Raw genomic sequence first — 13797 nt, 5'->3', positions numbered from 1 at the left:
AGTCTTGAACTAACTATGGAGAATGCATCATCCTAAAAATACATGCTAACAATTTGTCTCTGTAGTGTGAGTGTGTAGCACTAGCTGGATCATCTACTCGGGTGACAAAGATGATTTTTGTGTATATGAGCCCTGTCTGACACATTGAAGTGCACAGTGCACCACAGCTTTCATTGCTCATTGCAGCCCGGCACAGGTCTCCTTTTCATGGCATTTAAAGAGCACGTTATTCAGATATTAAGATGCGCCTACATAGTTCACAACACACATACACTCTGCATGTGACACACACAGATGGGTTGCGGGTGGATGAATTAATACATTATTAATGAGGAAAATATTAATTACATTCTTTAAAATGTGAACATAGCAGAGATCAAAGCAGAGCTGCTGTCCGACTCCCCTTTTAGAGAGACACTGTGCACATTTTTACACAAGGAGCAACGTAACTTTTCTGATTATTTCAAAAGCTTAATGTTTAGTTCTGCATCCTCTGTAAAGTTTAGAACTACAGATTTTGGTTTTGCTGCTAAAATGTTCCACAATATCTGCACCGTGACATTACTGCTCTTAGTGCTTCTGCAATTTGCCAAATGTGCCATGTAAATAGTAGAGTGCCAGGTGCAGGCACACCTGGCTTTTAACAGGAATGGTTGATGATTCCCAAAACACACCTATGATTAATGAAGGGACTAAATACAACCCCTTTGACCCATTCACCTTACTTTGCGCCCAGATTATGTGCTGTTTAACCAGCAAATGTGTATTTTGACATACCCAAAATGCCCTTCCGGCATGCACTTTAGAAACTCAGTCTCGCCAGGATTTCGCCGGCTGTGGTGGCGATTGTTGTAGCCTGTAACGACTGACTTTCCCCCGCATTCCCCAAAGGACACATAAAAAATTCAATTTCATTTTAATTTCAATTCCAATGTGATTTTTAAAGTCCAATGTCCAAATCATAATTAGCCTCAGAGGGCTTTACAACATACAATGGTAGGGGGGCAGCAATAGTTTATCGCCCAACAATCAACTATTGATACCTTTTGACGCAGCACTGAAGGACCATCGCTCTTCTCCTGCTCTCTCTTCCTGTTTAACATAACCTAACACAGCACAACATGATCAGATTCCTGCTCTAAATATTTTGCCATTTGGGCAGAAGCCCCGCAGCAGCGGTCACCATCTCACAATAGCTATGTGATGCTTACAGTTAGCCCTGTCACTGTGTGTGTGTGTGTGTGTGTGTGTGTGTGTGTGTGTGTGTGTGTGTGTGTGTGAGACCCTATCCCAGGTGTAGAGCTCCGATCATGCAGCATTTATCTCATAAGATAATCCTTCATTAGTCTCACAACGGCAAAATTTGTATTGTTACAGCAGCAAAGGGAAGACAAAACAGGTATGTATGTATGTATGTAAGATAAATAAAGCAAAAAACAATATATTAGTAAAAAACAAGACACAAAACTCGACAGTTAAAAAAAATTACACTAATTGCACATGGAAATAATACGATTGCACATTGTTATAATGAAATTGCACAGATAATGATAATGATAAAGAGAGAGAGAGAGGGCAAACAAAGCAATACATTGCATGCTGCTCTACAATATGACGGCATTTTACCCATTTGAAATATTACAATTTGTGGTACATTTGCAGAGATTGGACACAACTGCATTGTTGTGAGGGGTGGCTGTGGTAGAGCAGGTTGTCCTCTTATCGGAAGGTCAGTGATTCGATCCTCGGCTCCAGGCAACGTGTCAAAGTATCCTCGGACAAGATACTGAGCCCCAAATTGCTCCCGATGCTGCGCCATCTGAGTGTGAGTGCGTGTGAATGGTTACTAAGTAGCAGGTGCCACCATGTACTGTAGCCTCAGCCACAAGTGTGTGAATGTGTGTGTGAAAGGGTGAATGTGACACGTAGTGTAAAAACTCTTTGACTGGTCAGAAGTCTAGAAAAGCATTATACAAGTACAGTACAATTTATTGGGATTTGCTGAATTTGCGTTGTGATTGTAACACTGCAACATCCTGAAGGGACTGACTATTGAAATGTTTAAATATTTAAATAGGGCCCTGAATTTCCCTCCGACATCCCCAAAACCAATTCACTGTATCAGTCCAACCTCTCTGTACCAGCTCACCTACTTTATTTTTTTTTTTTGCGCTGTATCGAACATTTAAAGTGTAAATAAACACACTAATGAACAAAGACACACACACACAACAGACCCCCTTTTGCTGGGTGAATCATCCAATCGGTGTTTTGGAGTACAACTCTTACTGTAATGTTAACACACACTCACAAAAACACAAAACAGCGGGTGGATACAAAGCGTCCCAAGCCCACTGTTACAGACTGCATCCTCCACACAACACTGACACAGAGCTTGACATACACTCTTTAGTGTGACTCCCACACACACACTCTCCTCTCCTGTCACACAAACACACTCACTACTCTCTCCAGAGTGTTGAGAGTGGTTTATTTTCGTTGATCATCAGAGAAGGAGTGAGGATGCAGGTAGAAGGCGAGGCTTGCGGTGTGATGGGTGAGGGAGAAAGCAGGTGCAGCAGGCCGTGGGAAAGCAGAGTGTGGAAGAGAAGAGAAGATTTTTAAAAAGGGGGAAAAGGTCGGAGGCTGAGAACAGGATGTGATGTTTTTTTCCTTGCTTTGAGAATTATTGTAATGAGCTTCCATAGGAGAAATTCTCACCGTTGTTACTATGACAACAGATGAAAGCCAACAGTGTTGGAATATACCACTGCCCCGAGGCTACCTGGGGGTGTGCCAGGTGTTCGTGTGTATGTGTGCGTTTGTGTGTCCCTGTGGGTGGATGGTGGTAGACGGCCACAAAATGTTTTTATATGCAAAAAAAGTATGTTATCTAAATTGCAAGTTATATCAGATAATGCGGTTCATGCATGTTGTGTTTACAGAACGTGCTTTTATCCCTCCAATACACATATTACAGTATAGTGTAGTAGTATGCAGATATGATTCATTATTAATACATTTTTGTAAACAACTGCAGTAAAACTCCCTCTTTCGGCACCTGTAAGTGAAGGCTGGTGTATGTAGAGGATGAAGGGGGTCATTATTGCAAAATAAACCTTAACAAAGTGATTTTTTTTGCAACAATGACCTGCTCTCTGTACATTATTACACTTCTTTCATGTATATTTCTTAAAGAAATCATTAAGTATAAGCAAAATATATATTTAAAAATGATTTATTGATTTTTTTTTTTTTTTTGGTAGAATTCCTTAAGTTTTAATTGTTCAGGAGGTTTTTACTAGGAGCCAAATTACCTTTAGTGGTCTTTTTGTCTCCAAAACAAATGGATAAGGTTATTAAAACTCGTAAAAATCACTGAATAGAGCAGTTTCACATTTTTAAAAAAGTGTTTTTTCTGACATCGCTTGTCTTAGAGGAGCTACTAAACCACAGTGACTGGTGCGATAACCGAAATATGCGAAAAAGCAAACGTCCCTATTTAGAGCCGATGTTTGGTTTATTTATTTATTTTATTCATAAATGTTACCATTTGATACACCATACCATACTAATTACTAATTCGCATCCACAGTCCCACAGCAGGTCAGAACAAATACACAGCACAATAACATGATAACATAAAGTTGTACAAGAGAAAAAAAGACACACTTAAGACAAATAACACACAGTAGCATATTGTATAAAGTGACTACACAAAAAGCACATCACCTACAAAACACAGAATAAAAAGCTACACACCATAGTGCATCGTTCTGGGCTAGAAATCATGTGGATCTGCATAAACTAGAACTAGCTCCCTATGCAGATACAAGTAGCTCATTTCAAGGTGAAAAAAAACACAGCGATTCTTATTCTCGGGTGAATATACGCAAACAAAAACATACTTATTGTATTATATTCAATTTCTGCCAATGTAGTCCGAAATCCTGCACACTGGACTTTTAATGTAAAGAATTACCATATGAACATGTGTTTGTGCTTGTGTTTCATTTACAGCAGTCTCTTGATACAGTGTTGATCTTTAATGGTCATCAGATTAAAGAGATGCAGAGTAGCTTTCCCTTTAAACCCACTTCATGCTTTTGTGTGGCTCTAAGTGCTTGTTGTGTGCACTCTAATCGAGCAAATTAAATGTCACAGTTTCTGTGTGTTAAATCTCCCCGTTTATTTCCTCTGTGAGTTCCCTCTGACCTCTTTGGGAATTTTTTTTCCACTGCACAAACCTCAACAGTTTTTACCTGCAGAGTGTGGGTGTTGCACAGATGGGTGATTCCCCCTTTTTCCGACTGTGAGTTAGACGGCTGCTGCTGTTGTGGAGGGAGCGATGGAAACACCCCGGCGTAGGAAACAAATCACAGCAGCACAGCCATCATCAGCCGTGTCACTCTGTGGAGATTGCGTAGGGAACCCTGCTGAAATCAAATGGATGCGGTCGTGTACACAAACAAACTCTCATGCGCTCACACGCACTCACTCACTAACACATACACACATAACGTGCCATAACAAACCAATCAGCACCCTGCTGTTTTTGACCGAGGAGGACAATTTTGAAAGCATACACACAGTTGGGTGCGTGCACAATGTGGCTGCACTTGCACATACTGTACTGTAGCAATTCATCAAAGGCTGTTCTTCCTAAAGCACAGACATGTATGAACGCTCGAAGGGTTTTCCATCGGCGCTCATCATATTTTATTCATAGTTTTTGAATAAACACAAATAGAGTGGATGAGTGTATAGACGTGGGCACTAATGCCTGTTTGTTTGCGTTACATTTTACTGAGCCCAGCCAAAGTTATTTTAAGAAAACCTGTCTTATCGTTCAAGAGTGTGCACGCTGAAGTCTTGGCTATTTCCTACATGCTTCAAAAATGTTGCATGCTCCCTCGCTCTGGCTCTCCAACTCCTCTCCTTTTATATATCTCTTTTGTTCACTCTCTTTCTTCCTTTCTCTGCACACACTTGGACGCAGGAAGGAGGAGCACTCATACGTTTTCATTAAACACTCTTAATCTTAATTCGTTACTTATCAGGAGATATGTGACCTCATTAACATTGCCTTCTTCTCCATCTTTCTCTCCTATTCTGCACACACACCCTTGCCTCCTGCATTCGGCCCTCTCTCCAACCTCCCTCTGTGTTTCCTCCCTTCCCCATTTATATTTACTCATAGCTCTTCACTCTCTTTATCTTTTCTTCCCTTTTTTTTCCTCTCTCTCTCTGGGTGCCTGCCCCTTCAGAGGAACCTGTGAGCACTCAACAGCCCCATTCAAAACAGTGTCTAATCTGAAAGTTAATTAAGTCTGTCTTCCTCCCCGTGTTCCTGCTCCTCTTCTCCTCTCAAGCATGCCTTTTTGGTTGAGAGACCGCTGTCAGTCTCTCCCAAATGAATTTGCCGTTATGTCCCATGTGGCTCGAGCTGGAATACAGACAAACTGGTCCAAGTTTCGTACTTTTTACACTTCCTTCAGGCCTCAAGCCTCCTGTGACAGGAGAAGACAGACACCACATAATTCAGATTGACAGCATCCAATTAAACGAAATTAGGTGGTGTCAATCTTTGATAATTATTTTTTTATCTATAAGGGAGATATTTTTCAGCGCCATATAGCAGCGATATAGAAGGGATCTCACACCAGATGGATTGGGAGTTAAAATAGACTTGGCTTGCTGCTCGACATGAGGAAATGTGGATCTGGAACAGAGCTATCCCTCTTAATCCTCTCCTCTCTCCCATTCACTTCTCCTTCTGTCGTGCGGCTCCCTTCCTCATATTTGTCCTCGTTCCCTTCAATCATCTGAGCTAATTCCCCGGCCAAAAGCCACCGATTTACCAATTCCTCCTCTTTACTGACTGACTCAGTGCTCTGTTTTCTCCTCCTCCTCCCTCCCTCCCTCGTCTCTCTCAGGGTGCAGGCTGTACAGCTCTGGTGGTTGCCGTGGTAGCCAGGAAGCTGGAGCTGACCAAGGCCGAGAAACACGTACACAACTTCATGATGGACACGCAGCTAACCAAGAGGGTGAGTGTGTGGTGTGGATGAAACTACAGAACAGAAACTATCATTTGTAAAAGAAAGCACTCTCTGCACACACACACACACACACACACACACACACACACACACACACACACACACATGTGGAGCGCCAACAGAACTCCATTTATAAAAGTACAGTTTTTATGTGTAATCATCCTATTAGTGTACTGGAAGCCCCTATATAGCCAACAATAAACCAAGTGTTGTTGCTTTTATTACTGAAATGTCATCTATCGGCCTAGTGGATGAAATTTAAATTGGTTCCTAAGATTTGCATGTGAAGCAATTTGCGTAATTAGCTTAATAAGCGAATCAGTGAATTACCAAAATAAAATGACATCATTCATTCATTCAATCATTTTGTTTTTTAATAACATAGAAAGTTGATCTAAAAATTTTCTAGTCCTGAAAGAAGTCATGGAATTCATAAAAATCATTAAGTTTTTTGAAAAAATCATGGAAATGTGTTGTGTGTAATTAATCTCTCAAAATTTTGAAGGCCTGTTTTCTGGAAAATATTTTTAGAAAAAACTTTCTTTCTTTTCTCTCTATTTTTAAGAAAATGGGTTTGGAAAGCATGTTTTGTTTTAGAAGGTCTTGGCAATTTATTTCTTTTTTTTTTGTTGATTTCTATAGAAAAAAATGCTGATTTGTGTTTGTTTTTTTTAACTTTTTTTTTTTTTTGAAAGGCGTGTTTTCTTTAAATAAAATCACCAAAATGACACAATTTATCATAGCCAGAAACTGTAAAGATATAAATTATTGTTGGATTTTCAAATTTCTGTTGGTCCTCTAACACCTTATGTGGGTCTTTGAAAATTACGGAAAAGTTTTGAAATTTTGTCCATGAAAATTTGTAGGAACCCTGTCATTAGCTTGTTATGCTAATTACTCAAATTGCCCAACATGCAACTCTTAACGACCAAGTTGAAGTTCATCCACTCAGCCAATAGATGACATTTCAATCATAAAAGTTTATAAGAAAACAATATTTTGGGTCCAATAAATTTCCAGCAGACTATATAGGTGAATTTCAAGGTGGTTGAGAGCCCAGCAAAACAGCTTGCCCTTTCACTGTCCCTCCTTCACCCTCCCCAACTACAACATCACACTATCACCCTGTATTGTTGTGACAGAGTGCCATGTTATTTGAGTGAGTGACGGCAATAAAAGGTCATCTTTTTCTCGCTCTCTCTGTACCGCTCCCTCACTTACAGTCTCTCTCTATCTTCCCATATCCGGTCTTTTACCTCCCACATGGTTGTCCCTCCACCCTTCCTCCTCCCCTCTCCTCTGACATTTGTCTCTCTTACAGTAAATCCCTTTCTCCGTCTTTCTCCCCGTCACCTTCTCTCCTCTCCTTCCTTTTTGTCCTTGCCCCCCTCCCTGCCTCCTTCCCTCCATCTCTCACTCCCTCCCTCCCTCCTCTGCTCCTTTTCAATTTTTCATACAGTTGAAAGACCCAAGTTTTAAAAATAGCTCCCATATCAAATATGTAGGGTACATTATGGCAGCAGGGTATCTGGGTGACAGAACGTGGTAGGGTTATCAATAATTTCAGTGTTGGTAAAATATCGACACAGAAACTGAATAGACTCGCTGTTGGAGCCGACTCTCACCTCACCTTCCTGCGGGCACGGGCCGGGTCAACCAGAAAGTGTTTTCACAAGATGCTTAACACATTAAACAGTGTGTGTGTGAGTGTGTGTGTGTGTGTGTCTGTGTCTGTGCGTGTGTGTGTGTTTGCGCGCGTGTTTTACCCCTGGCCCCTGCAGACCTTGTGTCCAAATGTGTTGAAGTGTCCTTGGGCAGGACACTGAACCCGAAACTGCTCCAAATTCCTCAAATTGCTTGTGAGTGTGTTAATCTGAAGAGCAGGTGGCACCTCATATGGTAGCCTCTCCCACCAGCGTACGAATGTGTGTGTGAACGGGTGAATGGTTTTGTAAAGTGCTTTTAACATTCGACTTTAAAATTGCTGTAAAAATGCAGTGTATTTATCATATGGATGGATTTTAAAGACATTAGTTATATAAAAGTGGATATTGTTACAGTATTTTTAAGTAACTATAGTGATAGTGGAACATTTTTTTTATCAGTGCAAGGGTCGGTCAATCCAACACTGGTCCAGACTGAAATATCTCAGTAAGCACTGGATGGATTTGGATGATATTAAGGATGTTTGTGGTTCCCAGACACTGAATCTTAATGGCTTTAATGGTGATCCCCTGACTTTTCCTCTAGATCCACCAACAGGTGGACATCTTCGGCTGTTGGATGGATTGCCGTGAAAGTTGCTTCAGCTGTAGCCCAATTTGTGTTTTGAGCTAATTAGCAAATATTAGCTACCCTACGTCACCGCTACTCACTTGGAGACGCTCAGACACACTTTAGTCCAGAGAGGGTCCAGCATGGACAGGACACAGCGCCGCATGTTTAAACCATAGACTGTAAATACAATGAGTGTAGGTACAGTGACATCGCCCACTGGTTTGTGGACTCCTGTTTTAATGTGTTAAGTTTGACATTACAGCTGTTGGCATTGTTTTTTGGAGCCTGAAGTTAACCAATTTTGGCTGAGAGGCTGACGCTGTGGAGGAGCAAGGAGTTGATCTGACCGAGGAGTTGACGTCAAAGTAGCCCATCCTTACTATTGTGTAACTTTGAGCCTTAATAAAATGTAAAAGGTGAATTGTATTAAAATTCAGCCTCCCTACAATTGTCATGAATGTTGAAATTAGCTATAGAGACCAAAGGCACTTTTTGTAACAGGCTGTCAACAGTTGTTTATTTGTGCTCTAAAGCTGGGCATTTTAACTTCAGTGTCTGTGGGAATTTACTCACTTCACAGCCTCGAGTGACTATTTAAGGAACTGCAGTTTTTGGCGCGTCCGCATTGGCTTCATTTTCAGTCTTGTGAGATCTTCGCTTGGTTGGTCACTGTTGATTAAGCCTCTCTTTAACAAGAGCATTGAAAAAACACTGATTATTTTAAATTTATTGTTTCTTTTTCTTTTCTTTTTTTTGTTTAATTTCAGGTGATTTTCTTGTAACTCATAACTGATAACTTTTTACCGTGTTTTTGAAAAAATTGCTCAGGTTTGAAGGGTTAAATTGACAATGGTAATGAAAATCTGCATGGGTCAAAGTCCCAGTTAAAAAGCCTTTTTCACTGAGCCCTGATGCACAGAGGTATCTTTATTTTATATATATCTGTTGTTTTATTCAGGTTTTTATTTTGTTTTGTCCCCCGTCTGTTTTGTTGGCTCAAGGCATTATGTTTTAGATTTGTCCTTCCGTTCCATCTCATTCTTGTGAGCACTCATCTCATAAAAGCCTTGTGGGGAATTTTTCAAATTTGGCACAAAGGACAACTTGGACTCAGTGATGGGCTAATTAGATTTTGGAGGTGAAACGTCACTGTAACCTTTCAAAAATGTTTTTGGTCAGAACTTAAGAATTCAAATTCAAACGCAAATGATGACATGATGACATTTTATATCCAAAATGTCAAAGGTCAGCTTCACCGTGACATCATAATGTTTTCTGTCCATTTTTCACCGCCATATCTCAGTAACAGAAGGGGAGACATGTGGTCAGATACTGAACTGGTGACACTAATCTTGCTTGTTCACCTTGAAACTGTGCTGATTCTGTGCTTCTAGGTCAAAGATATGAGTAAAGCATCCAGATTTTAGATGTATTTGTAGCTTCTTTGCAGCAACATCAACAGCAACAAGTATTGTCTACTAGGGGTCAACAGATATCGGTCTTTCAGGGCCGAAACTGATTGTTAGTAGGTGATGAGACTGATAACCAATATTTGGAACCTATATACAATAAAAATTAAAATCTTTTATTGATTAAGAATTTGGAATGTAACAAACTCCAACACAAAACGTTGTTGAAATGCCTTTGGCAAACTTGGCAACTTTTTTTTATAAAGTTAAGTGAAATTTTAAATAAAAAATGAATAAATAAAAATAGCTCCCTGAGGTTTTACAAAGTAAAAATTCTTTCCATGCTGACACTTTCTCAGTTAAATTTATCGGCAATCATTAAAATAAAACGCAGATACAGATAATCTATAAAATGCCAAATATGGATAATCGTTTTGGGCGATAACCTCTCAACCTCTATTGTCTACTGTCATGGCTACATATGAGTTTGGACAGATATGGATGTAAATCATAACTGCATCCAGACAGGTTTGCGACGGCATACAACTGGAAGGCGGTAATTCAAGTTTGTACTTTTCTTTTTTTAATTAATTCCAATGCCATTCACTGCATACGTATAGATCAAACTGATGCTAATCACCCCACAGATAAAGGAGAAGATCATACCATAAATTATAAAGCAGATGTCTTCCTCAATCAAGTGAAGCATCTTAACAAAGCCCGTCATCAAGTAAGGGAGGCGCCACACAGCAGTTTCATTCAACACAATGCGACGTGCTGCTTGGTGACATTTCCTTCAAAGGGTCTCCGGTTTATGCGGTGGTAATTGTCTCATGCCCTCTATTACTGAGAGAGCAATGATTGAAGCTGTTGTATGCACATTGATTTACATGGCTGGGGCCATTCTCTGCCATATCATCGTAACAAGAGAATACAATCACTCAAGGCTTTATAATGAATAATGCAGGAATAGACTTTACATCCTGCTGTCATCGTATGTGCACACACACACACACACACACACACACACACACACAAGCACACCCACTGGCTTTCTACATCAGTGAAATGGCGTTTCCTCCCCTTTGAAGGATTACCAAGAATGTCAATTAAATGCCAATCAGTGTCACTCTAGGCCAGTGGACCATGTTGTTGGTAATGTGTGTTTGATGTCGTGTCTTTATTTTTTACATGTGTGCTGTGTAAGAAAAAGTCATGGGTGTGGTCGTAGAGCCCTCAGACTGCAAGCAAACTAACTTCCTTATCTGTGTACCGCACAGATCATTTTTAGTTCAAATGTGTGCCGTATTTTTGACACTCTCTGACACATACTTCAAAATATTTTCGCTTTCCGTCATTTGCGTGTTCTCTCCTTTCATCCTCAGATCAGATTTTTTTTTGATGAGTGAAATCTTGAAATCTTGTGTGGTGCACATTGGGGTGCGGAAGACCTGATAACCTTATCAAGGAGGATGATGTGCTTTACAAAAAAAAACATCCTTTAAAGTTCAGTGTGCAGGGTTAATTTTCATGCAGTGTGAAGTGAAGTGAAGTGTTTCCTCTCCTTTGATAGGATTAATACAGATGTTAATTACATAACAGTTAACATAGCCCTTAATTCGACCATGTGTGTGAGGTTGTAAGTACTCATGTTTGATGTCAAGACTTGTTTTCATGCACAGTTTTAGAGGCAGGGTTTGGGAGTTATGGAATACAAGTAACTAAATTAAGTATTTGGTACAAAAATGAGTAACTGTATACTGTTACTGTTGAAATTGGTGGTACTCTGGATACAGTCACTGTCTTAAAAAATAGATAACTTGAACAGAATCCTTAATTTGTTTATTTGTTTGTTCATTTATTTGCTCTAACATGTGTCCTAATTGAATGCAACATAAGCAAGCATCAGTTAGAAACTATTGTTTTCTATTCAGATTTCTTAATTGGCCCTGAGGGACGCAGCACTGCTGTTTGGAGCTTAACTTTTGTCAGACGCACTGTTTCTATGTGTTTTCGTCACTTGCCTTAAAAGCTCTGAGGTTGACGAGGCACAGCTCATTCATGGAGTAGAATTGGGGAATAATTTATACAATAATATCTGTAGTTTTGTTTACACCTTTCACAAGCATTTAAATCTCTGGGACCTGAGAAAATCAGTTTGATTTCCTTTGAGAACATAGGGTAAAGGGAATGAGCAACTTTGCAAGAAATGTCTCGCAAATTGCAAAAGGTGGCTAGAAACTGACTAGAAAATTAGCTGCACATTCAGTATCACTGGTGTACTGTGTTCAGTGTAATGTGGCTCCATGCTGATATATTGGTTAACTTAAAGCATATATTGGACAACCTAAAGTCCATCTGGTCTGAAAATTGCCCTGGATGCTCTCAAAGCTGAAAAAGCAGGACATACTTAGTGTAGGCGTTAAGTCTGTGGAGCAAAGTGGCATGTCCTTTCTTTTGACGGCTCTACCATGTCAATTAAATGCCATTCATTGAAGCAATAAACAAATCGAGTGTGTGAATATAGCTGTCTCTGAGGCCAGTGCTTTTATTTCAAGCTTTCTAAAGTCGTGTTGCAAAGTTGAAAATGTGTCTGTAAATTTGCACTCTGAACGTGTATTCTGCCTCCACTCTGGCCGATTGGTTAAATCAGAGCACTTTTAGAAGTCCCTGTGGCATATTCAGAGCTTCGCCCTCTCTGAATATTCAGAGTGCACTCTGGGCTTCGGCCAAGGAGGAGGTGCTGCAATGCCTTCCAATGTTTACACCACTAGCCAAATGGGAGCAATCTAACCCCCGAAGATTTCTCCACGAAGCTAGCTTTCACTCCACACAGTAAAAATAACTCCCTTTTCTGACGGCCTTTTAATTCACACGCAAGCAGGATGCATCATTGTTAATGCAGACGTATTGTGACATAGACAGAAAATTAATTTGACACTTAGTGACTGCCTTTTCTCTCTGATGTTTTTTACCAAATGAACTTGAGCACACTCTTTTTTTTATGTAGCACTGTCTGGATCTGACCTCATTCAGGAAACACATGACGTATAAAAGAAGCCAATTATTATTTTCATGACTTCATTGATTTGTTTGAGCTGCCCTCTTTTTGTTTGTTCATGAATATGTGACTGTGTGTGTGTGTGTGTGTGTGTGTGTGTGTGTGTGTGAGAGAGAGAGAGCCTCTCTGTGTCATCTTCCCGTGAGGGGAAGGTCAGAGTAAGTAAGGCCACATGTCGTTGCGGCACATGGATGAGGTGGAACGTTGTTGCCAAGGTAATTGGTCTGTTTGTTTATGTTTTCTGCTCTCATAGAGAACACTATTGTATCTCCAGCACCACGGCACCTAATTGCTAATTGCATACGTAGGTCATCAAGGGTCTCCTGGGTAGCAAAGGGTCAGGCGCCTTGGCTTTTCCTCTGATGTTAGAAAATTGTCACCATCACTACGGAAAATGAAGGGAAAACAATCCAGGGCATAAGGGACTGTACTTTATTTTCAGAGTAGGGTTTAGGGGTGGCTTGGTAGGGTTTCTTTTTTTAACATGACCCTTCATGGAGCTACAAATATTTTTTCCTTGACCTTCCCTGAGTGACTTGGGTAAAATGCATGATCCTCCTTCCATCATAAAGAGCCATATTTCACAGTCTCTGGCTATGATTAATGGTGTGATTTCGTAGATTTTTTTTTTTTAAGAAAACATGTTTTTAAAACCCACTTGTGTGTTTTCGGGTTCTGAGGATATTTAAAATAAATACAAAATACAACCATATAAAGTTGAATGTCCCTATGTTGACTTCACACTTTTTGCTGTAGTTTCATCAATAATGTGCAATAGTTGAAAGGCATACAATGTCAAGTAAGACAAATTACCTAAAACACCTTATTTGCAGAAAATTTGCACAGTTTTAATTTTCCATGACTAAGACTGGCCAAGCCTTTGTTTTTAAGACAGGTTATATATATGTCTGATGTAGTGTGGCAGCATTTGTTATGGGAAATAAGACTCTCCTGCGTGTGTAATTAAGTAAAGAAACCGGGTCGACAAGTG

General features: G+C 40.0%; 1 protein-coding gene across 3 annotated transcripts in view; it reads left to right on the top strand.

The window, feature by feature from the left end:
• The window catches only part of kcnn3 (potassium intermediate/small conductance calcium-activated channel, subfamily N, member 3), a 78308-nt gene that overhangs the window by 52542 nt on the left and 11969 nt on the right, over positions 1-13797 (top strand). For all 3 annotated transcript variants that reach the window (XM_042490034.1, XM_042490033.1, XM_042490032.1), the window contains exon 7: positions 5937-6047. In XM_042490034.1, the coding sequence (XP_042345968.1) occupies positions 5937-6047 (111 nt within the window). The remainder of the gene's footprint in view (positions 1-5936; positions 6048-13797) is intronic.

Source organism: Plectropomus leopardus, chromosome 7 (assembly GCF_008729295.1).
Source record: "Plectropomus leopardus isolate mb chromosome 7, YSFRI_Pleo_2.0, whole genome shotgun sequence".
Lineage (NCBI taxonomy): Eukaryota > Metazoa > Chordata > Actinopteri > Perciformes > Serranidae > Plectropomus > Plectropomus leopardus.
The sequence above is the reverse complement of the archived record's forward strand: the minus strand, read 5'-3'. Positions and strand labels throughout refer to the sequence as shown.